Below are 9,003 nucleotides of genomic sequence, written 5' to 3' on the forward strand. Positions count from 1 at the left end.
CTCCCCCCTCCCCCCAGCCTCAGCTTCCCCTCTCTTCTCCCTTCTAATCTTTAGGGTGACCACTGACACACCCCCAGAGTACAGGGCATCCACTTGGTGAGGGGTGGGCCTCTGGACTGATCAGTAGTGAGGGGTGGCGCCACTGTGTCCTCAGGCAATGAGCAGCAAGGGGTGGGGCCACTGGGCCCCTTGGCCAATCAGAAGGAAGGGGCAGGGCCACCACAAAAAGGCTGCCTCCCTCTTTTCCTCCCTGGCTGGGAACCCTGCTCCTCCTGGCTTGTGCACTGCCTTAACTCTAGGCACAGCCAACAGAGTTGTGAGGACAAGCGATGGACAATTATTACTGAGGAATGCATGGAGACAAAGGGTTTAAAAACAGGATGGTCCAATATAAACAGAGGGCCAATGGACACCCTACCTCTGCTCCTGCCCTCCAATCTCTGCTCGTCCCTCCCACCTTCCTACCAGCCTCTTTCCCTCCCCACCCCTTCTTTACCACTGTGTTCTGCCAGCAGGCTCTGTCCCTGTTCTACCCTGGGGCACAGAGCATGGCCCCATCCCATCCTTTGTAGCAGCCTTGCAGGGTGCACACTGCTGCTACAGGGCCTGGGCTGAGGCTGTATTCAGTGGCCCAGGTTCCGGCATACATGGAGCCTGCCAGCGCAGAGCAAGGGTAGAGGGTGGAAGGGAGAGGGGCAGGTGGGGGAGCAGAGACTGCATGGTGTGGGGTGGGGGGAAGATAGCAGGGTATAGAGATGGTAGGGGTGGAGTAGGAAGGAGCTGTGGCTACAGTCTGTCCTTGAGTAGGGACTGGAGCCCAAGCCACAGCACCGCCTGCTGTGCTCCCACTGCCCTTGTACTTAATTCTAAGATGAGGGGCTCCCCCCCATGTTAAATAGGAGGAAAAAACCCTTAGAATTAAGTAAATATCATAAGCCAGTGGTGTAGTCCGTATGGGTGAAAATAAGGCTCAGCTGGGTAAGATTGTGCCTGTGATAAAGGCCAGTTTGCAAATTTTGGTATTCTGCCTGCTTGTAGAAAAAGAGACAGGCAAAAAGGAAGGGATACTATGCATCCCAAGTCAAACAAACCCAGGCCCATCACTTGTTAAACATGGGGGTGGATTACTAAGTAAAGAAACTAAGAATATAACTATTCTTTTGCCCTTAAGGGAAGCAACTGCTGAAGTGCCCCCACTTTTGGAAGAATAAGTTTTGTCAGGCTCTGAAGAAATTGATTTTAAAACGGTATTTTTCAGCCTTGACGGTGTATGCCTTTATATATGCTAGATATATGCTTGGTGCTGTTTGTCCTCACTATCAAAGATGTTAATTGCTAAATGATTTTTATAGCATAATTTTACAGTTTTTTAATAAAGAAGCCTTTTATACATACAGCTTATTTTAATTAATAGCCAATTAGCATCATTTCCATTCATATTTATTCCATATTTAATTGCCTGAATTTAATAATAGAAACATATATAGCACCTTTCATTCTGAACCATCCCAAAGCACTTCAGACACACACAGAAAATGTTATTTTGGGGGAAAGTGTCAGTATGCTGGTGCAGGGCATACTACAGAAACACAGTGAGGGAAAAATTTGACTCAGGATACAAAGACAAAACTTTATTCCTATATAAATGATTATTGAGAGCATTCAGATTTGCATACAAAAAAAATCATACTGATGGAATTTGAATTGGTTGTGCCAGGGAGTCTAGATTGCACATCTAATGTTTGGATCTCTAAGCTATTTAGTCACTCAATAATCTTAATTTTTTTCACTGCTTTCTATATTACTTATTTGCAAATCCCTGCCCAAGCCTTTTTATTTGTTAAAGAGCATTTTCAATTGGACTTACCTTAGAACACAATACTGCTGTCCATTAACTGGAAGACTGTTCACTACTTAGTACTATAAGGTGCTTCTCAGAACACCAACCTAACACTGGTCAGGAGAACAAGAGACTGAGGCCTAGAGATTCACATCAAAGATTTGATTCTTATACTAAGTCTATTTTACAATCTTCTGCATAAAGGAGATTTAAGGTTGGCATAAATGAAATTCATCTACACTTTAGTGCTCATTAACACTGTTAGAGCAATGTAAAGAACCTTAATAAACTAAAATGAGACACTAAGACTTTTAATCAAACCTGGTTCTTTAGACCATCAGTATAAGGAGTCCTAGTGGTTAAGTCACTCATCTGGTAGAACACTGAGGGGCATCTTCTAATGTATATTTAACTAACTGTACAAAAAGTGGAACAGTTTGTACATGAGAAATTGGAAGAGACACCCCGAAGAATACCTTCATAGCCCAGGTGTTAGGACATTCTCCTGGAAAGTAGGGGACCTCAATTCAAATCCATAGTCTGAGTCTGGCAGCTCTGACCTCTGTTGTATATTGGACAATGTGGAGGGAACATTATCACCATCACCTCCTCCATCTTGTGAATGAACCTAAACTATCCTCTTTTGAGCCTAACCCCCTCACCCCCAATTGAAACATTTTGATTTAGATGTGCTGAAATCAATACTTTGACATTGTTGAAATTTACAAAAAATAAAATAAAATACTTGGCCAAAATTATTCACAGTTAGAATTTAGTGACTAGCTTTGGTTCTTCCCAAACTGCATTTTTGCAACAAATAAACTATGAAAAAAAGAATAAGTAAATGAATAAATTGTCCAGGCTTTCCATTAACTTTTTGGAAAGGAAAAATAGCAATAAAAACTAACTGGGTAGAAATGACCATTTACAGCCAATTTTTAACAATACTGCCTGAAGCATCCTATTTGAAATGAGTAAGTAGAAACAACAGACACAAGAGAATAGATTCTTTTCTAAAAGTGACCTACATAAACCATAATTGGCTATTAGGGTGTAACTCTAGTAAGTGTATCAAGTGCCATTATTAGAAATTATGAAGTCCTTCATACCTGAATGATATGCTGTTTTACACCAGTGGTGCTCAACCATTCTGTGCTGTGGACCAGACAAGTGGTCCAGCATTGGTCTGTGGGCCAGATTCAGTGCACCGGATTGATCCATGGGTCCAAAAACATATATACTCCTAGCCCAGCATGCGCCAGATTGGGTCCACCACCCCAGCCTCAGCCCTGCACGCGCCAGAGTGGGCCCATTGCCACACTGCAGCCTCATGCATGCTGGATTGGGCCTGACACTCTGGCCCCAAGTGCTGGACAATGCACAAATCAATGTCATCTGGTTGCAGGGCTTAGAAATTTGGCTGCAGGGGAATGGTGGCAGTGTTAATTGCTATCACTGCCTCACTGCCAAATACCTTGACCTGTGGGGAGCCCCACGAACTAGATGATACAGCTTCATAGGTTGGATCTGGACTGTGGGCTTGAGAGTGAGCACCACTAATTTATACATTTTGCTACTACTTCTACTAATTACACTTGAGAACATATTTGGTATTTTATGTATGGTAAAACAACAAACAACTGATGTACCTCTTTGCATCTCGTATTAAAAGCAGATTCCATTTTTCTTCTGGTTTCTGGAATACAGCACTTCTTCATAACAGGAAAATAATGGGGATACTTTAAGGTAACTTTATACTCATCCTCTATCATTTCTAAGCTATTGATGAAGTCATCAGGAAGACCTTCTGTGGTAAACAAGATCACAAGATTTGAAAAAGGATATTCTCAAGAAATGAGTTTTTGTTGTTGTTATTTTTAACAAAAGAATATTTAGCATAAAACAATATTGCACTTACCAATAACCAGTTGGCTTTTAGAAGTCTTCATAGAAGTATAACCCCATGTTTTACAGCTATTTGCTAATGCTTTTGATAATCAAATAAAACAAATGAAAGCTAGAGCTAACAGGATTAAGTTCATAGTGGACAAATGCAAAATACTATACCTCAGAAGGAATAATCAAAAACACAAATATAAAATGGGTAACACTTGGCTGGATGGCAGCATTACGGAAAAGGACTTGGGAGTCCAGGTAGACCACAGACTCAATATGGATCTGGAGTGTGTTGCAGCCACAAAACGCAAACATGGTTTGGGGATACATCAAGAGAAGCATTAGGTGCAAGACACAGGAGATGATAGTACTTCTTTACTTGGCATTGCTTAGGTCTCATCTAAAGTAGTGTGTACAGTTCTGGGCTCCATAATTTTAAAAAGGACATGGAGAATTTAGAGAGGATCTAGAGGTGGGCAACAAAGAAGAAAAAGGGCTTGGAAAACAAGATATATGAGAGGCTGAAGCGCTAGGCATGTTCAGCTTGCAGAAAAGGTGCGTAAGAGGGGACAAGATAGCAGTCTTCAAATACCTGAAGGGCTGCCATAAAGAAAAGGGAAAGCACCTTTTCTCTGTCACTGCAGAGGAGAGAATGTGGACCAGTGGCTTGAAGCTGCAGCAAAGTTTAGCTTGGCTATCCAGAAAAAAAACTTCTCCACTGTGAAAATAGTGAAGAAGTGGAATGGACCGCCAAGGGAAGTTGTGGACTGTCCATCACTGGAGGTGTTAAAGATGAGGTTAGACAGCCACTGGTTGGAGATGATCTAGGTGTAGCTATGTCTATGTTTTGCTATAGGTATTTCCCTTGCTTCTGGGCTTTGATGGTTGCCCTGTCCCTGCTTTCTCCTACATGTGTCAGGGTGTTTTTAAGCTTCTCTCAGAAGCATTGGGTGTTGGCTACTTTGGCAGGGGTGTCTTAATGCTCTTGCTGGGATCAAACCCTGAGGTTCCTGGCTCAATTGTCTTGCCTCTCTGCTTAAGGTCAGACTGATCGCCATATTTGGGGTCAGGAACAAATTTTAGCCCTGGTCAGATTGGCACAGACTTTGGTGGTGTTTACCTTCCTCTGTACTGTGGGGGAGAGGTGTGGTGCTCTACCTAGGATCTCTTTAGTATATATTGATATTTCATAGAAGCAGGACATTGGTTGCCACAGCTCCCCTCCTTTACCTGTTGCAGGTTAGGGTGTTAAGTTTGTGTTGTGTCAAGGTTGACGGTGGTTTTACACAGAGTTCAGATTATGGTTTGTATGGGATGGTTTGGATAGGGATGATCCTGCGACAGGCAGAGAGTGGACTAGATGACCTAGAGAGGTCCCTTCCAGCCCTGTTTCTCTATGATTCTATGAAATCATTAACACTTGCTTGCCAACATCACAATGAAATTAGCAGGATACCACAAGATTAAAACTAAATACAGTTTAAAAAACTGTCTCTAATTTTACTGAGATTTGGGATCACCAAATCATTTACAAACACAGTGAACCATGTGAGCAATAAAAAAATTAATCTTTAAAATATTTTTTAGATCAAGGAAGGTAGTTTAACAGCCAGAAGGGAAGAAAAGTGGAGTAATTTCAGAAGGATGGAATACCACAATTGAAGTAGTAGCAAAGAATTGAGGGGACAGGACAGAGAAAAAACAAGGTGGGAAGAACAGAGTGGGCTAGCAGGGTCGTAAGTAAAGTTGATGCAGTGTAAATCCATGAAGAATTTTTAATTTCACAAAGTAAAATTCTAAACTGAATTTGGAGATGGGCAGAAAATCAGTTAGATTCATAACAATTTGATTTTCTGGATGTAGTTATTTATCCTTGCTTTAGCAAAATGCCAAAAAGTATTCCTAAAATAGAAGTGGCAGACAAGGTTCTTTGGGTGAATCTGGTATCTTTTATTAGACCAACTTAAATAGTTGGAAAAAAATTTTTAAGCAAGCTTTCAGGTTTAAAACCCCTTTGTCAGGCTGATGAAGTTTCTGCAGTTGGTGTGTGCTCTTTCTGGATGGAATAAGAAGTAAAGAGGCTGGGCTGGTATGCATACAAAATAGGCAGTCAGTGAAGATGTAAATAGGATAGATGTATGTCCTTAGACCAACACAGCTACAGCCTACACCCCTGTAAAATAAAAGTGTAGATCCAAAGGACAATACTTCACTTACCAAGTTCATCCTTAGAAAATATAAGAAATGTGTTTTCTTCATTGAGGTTTTTGTTGAAATCTATACATAGCTCACTCAATTTTTTCTTCATTGTCTTTATTTCCTAAATTGATATAAATCAAACTGACAGTCACAAAACAAAAACTGTAATCTTAACTGCATGTAAAAAAATTACTTTTCTAACATGCTGAAAGTATATTTTCCTAGCCCAGAGAGGATTAATCACATAAACAGTGCCTCTAAATAGTGTTATGTACTACATACCATTTGTCTTATTTAAGATTTTAAAAAATTGCTACTGTATTTTAATGGAAACTTCTGTCTTAATGCTCCAAAAGGGAGTGTGCACACATACTCACACACACAAATGCAACAAGTCAGAGTTATATCCCTCTGGACACATGGCAGGAAGAAAACAATTCCCATAGAAGATAACAGTATTCCAAAACCATTTTAAATGCTGGCATGTAGACATCGCTGAAGAGAATATTTTTGACATTTCAGTCTTACTTCTGGGATTAATTTCCTTTTTATTCCTAGGTTTACATACAGCATTGCTTGCACATTTCAAAAAAAAATTTGCACATTTGTTGTATTTCAAAAAAAAAAACATTGCTACTTCTGGTGAAATTTAAGCATCAATTATGATTTCATGTTACTCTGAGTCACCAACGATTTCCTGAAATAGAATCTTTCTAATGCTTTTCTAGAGCCATCAGGAAAATTAACTTAATAGAGAGTAAGGCTCTTATCAAACACGATTTGGGCAAGGAATAATTAGTGGTCAAAGGCACAGAGGTTCACAGCATAGAAGTTAGCAGAATGGTGTATACCTTGACTGTTGAATGTGGGTACAGACAGAAGTGCAGCTCTCCGCTGTAACTGAGAACATTTTGCAGGAACTGTTGAGTTACAACGATCCTGCGGACCAAACAGAAGTTCACTGTTGTTTGGGGAGGGGAGAATCTAGCTGCTGGAGCCTACAGCCAGTTTCCCCCAGCAATAGCCCCTCCTCCCTATGAGGTGGCAAAGTTTTCAGAATGGGAGGGGGGAAAGGGAGCAAAGGGAGCTTGTTCTAGGGGCTCTCCAGCTGGCACTGGAGGGTGCGTAAATTGGAGCCCCCACCTCAAAGAGGGGCTCTAATATACCTACTTCACCTTCCAGCAGGGGCTGAAACCCCCCCAGACTGAACTTCCTCTGCTTCCTTTACCCCACTCCCATTGTGAAAACAGCTTGAGGCTGGCGGGCAGCACAGACAGAAGTTGCAAAAGATGTTCTGTTTTGAAATGTCTTCATTTGACCCTTTATGCAATGAAGGGTCAGATTTTTGCCCAATTGGACATTTTTTAAACTGTCTGCAGCTGTGCACTTGTGTTTGGTCATGGCTATAAACTGCTTTCTGTGGCCAGATTGGTTGACAACTGTCACTTCTGTCTGTGCCTTGCATGACTGTGGTCCAAGATTTTTGGTACCTTGATTTTTGGGTGCCTGACCTGAATTTTTCTGTATGCAGGTTAGCACTTTCTGAAAATCTAAAACAAGTTGGTCAGCCAAAAACTAACCATTTAAAATTATAAACCACAGTTTGGCTTTATATTCAAATATTTACATTTTTTTTCCTTCTGTCTTTTATCATTTCTACATCTCTAGCACTTTAAAGTTGGCCTCAAACCAACACTTAATTGAGATCTGGAAACACAAACTCAAATATACTTTAAGAACAGTTACATAGGTATGGAGAATTTCTTTTATTTGTACCAAAAATACTGAAAAAAATTTCATACTCACATTTTGCACTTCTTTTGGAAGATGGAGTCCATTTCTTTTTCCCATTTTAATTGACTTATCTAAATATCTCTTAGCTTCAGGCTTTACATTTTCAAGATCATATTTTTGCTGAAATGGGGTTACATGATGATAAATATTTTCATAACATGGCATTAGAAACTTCTCCGGTATTAGAACGGTCAGAGCAAAACTGTTTATTACTTCTGCTGATCTGTACCATAGAAATGCCACCAACATCAGCTGCAAACAGGCATTATAAATAATTTTACTGTACAGTAGTGTCCCTCTATTAATACAAGGCAGATTAAAACTAGAGAAGACTTTCTTTTAGCACGCATCATAACTGAAAGTTTACCTATCTGGCTCTGCAAGAGCAGAAGCAAAGCCTTTGTACACTTAGGCTGCATAGTGTATTTACACATTATGGGTGTTTATAGATGTGCTCTGGGAGGCAGCAAGTGGTGGGGGGAGGGAGGCAGGGTGACGCTTTAATTAGCGCAGCTTTGAGAGCTGCGCTAATTAAAAGCGCCCAGACTAACGTGTATTAGCATCCCCATCTTGAAAAATGGTGGTGGGACACTTTGAACTAAAGCTCATCAAACCAGCTTTAGTTTAAAGCACCCCACCACCATTTTTCAGTGTGGGGACGCTGATACACCTGAGGCTGGAATATGCTGGAGCATGGGAATTCCCATGCTTCAGCAGACTCGATTAATCAAGTCTGCTCCGATGCACTGTAACTACAGCATATCAGAGCAGCCTCCCTGCATGTGTATAGAAGCCTTATGATACCAAGCACTCTCTTGTGTTTAAAGCATACTATACTCAAGTTCATCCTGAACAAGTATCTTTTTAAATAATACATGAACTTAAAGTCATTTCCACAGATACTACTGACTCTTAGCACTTACATAAATTTTGTCAGGTCTATATAATTAAAACATGAATTAATCCAAATATATAAGGATTAACAAAAACATTCATTGTTATATTGCATGGGGAAAACTAAAAAGGATATAAACTAATCTTTGTCAGAGCACAAGCCAGCCACTAACTGATGGAAAGTAAAAGTGACACGCCAAAGTCTGGTAGGTCTGTAATAATACTCTCATGCTGTTTTCTGAAATAAAGTAACTCCACTTCAGTAGAACTGGTGTCAAAGTACAGTTATATTTTGTTGTGTGGTGAAATGGGTCAACAATTACTTCTTCCATATGGTAACAAGTGCTTAGGTCAGTGGTTCTCAACCTTGTTAGACTCAA

General features: G+C 40.5%; 1 protein-coding gene and 1 long non-coding RNA gene across 2 annotated transcripts in view; one reads left to right on the forward strand and one right to left on the reverse strand.

The window, feature by feature from the left end:
- NLN (neurolysin) overlaps positions 1-9,003 on the reverse strand; it is a 75,953-nt gene that overhangs the window by 31,878 nt on the left and 35,072 nt on the right. Inside the window, exons 4-6 of the mRNA XM_019517779.1 lie at positions 7,742-7,849; positions 5,954-6,056; positions 3,490-3,647 (exon numbers count right to left, since the gene is read on the reverse strand). Of these exons, the coding sequence (XP_019373324.1) occupies positions 3,490-3,647; positions 5,954-6,056; positions 7,742-7,849 (369 nt within the window). The remainder of the gene's footprint in view (positions 1-3,489; positions 3,648-5,953; positions 6,057-7,741; positions 7,850-9,003) is intronic.
- LOC109297768 overlaps positions 1-9,003 on the forward strand; it is a 240,968-nt gene that overhangs the window by 12,075 nt on the left and 219,890 nt on the right. The window lies entirely within an intron of this gene.

Source organism: Gavialis gangeticus, unplaced genomic scaffold, assembly GCF_001723915.1.
Source record: "Gavialis gangeticus isolate Ggan-Ray unplaced genomic scaffold, GavGan_comp1, whole genome shotgun sequence".
Lineage (NCBI taxonomy): Eukaryota > Metazoa > Chordata > Crocodylia > Gavialidae > Gavialis > Gavialis gangeticus.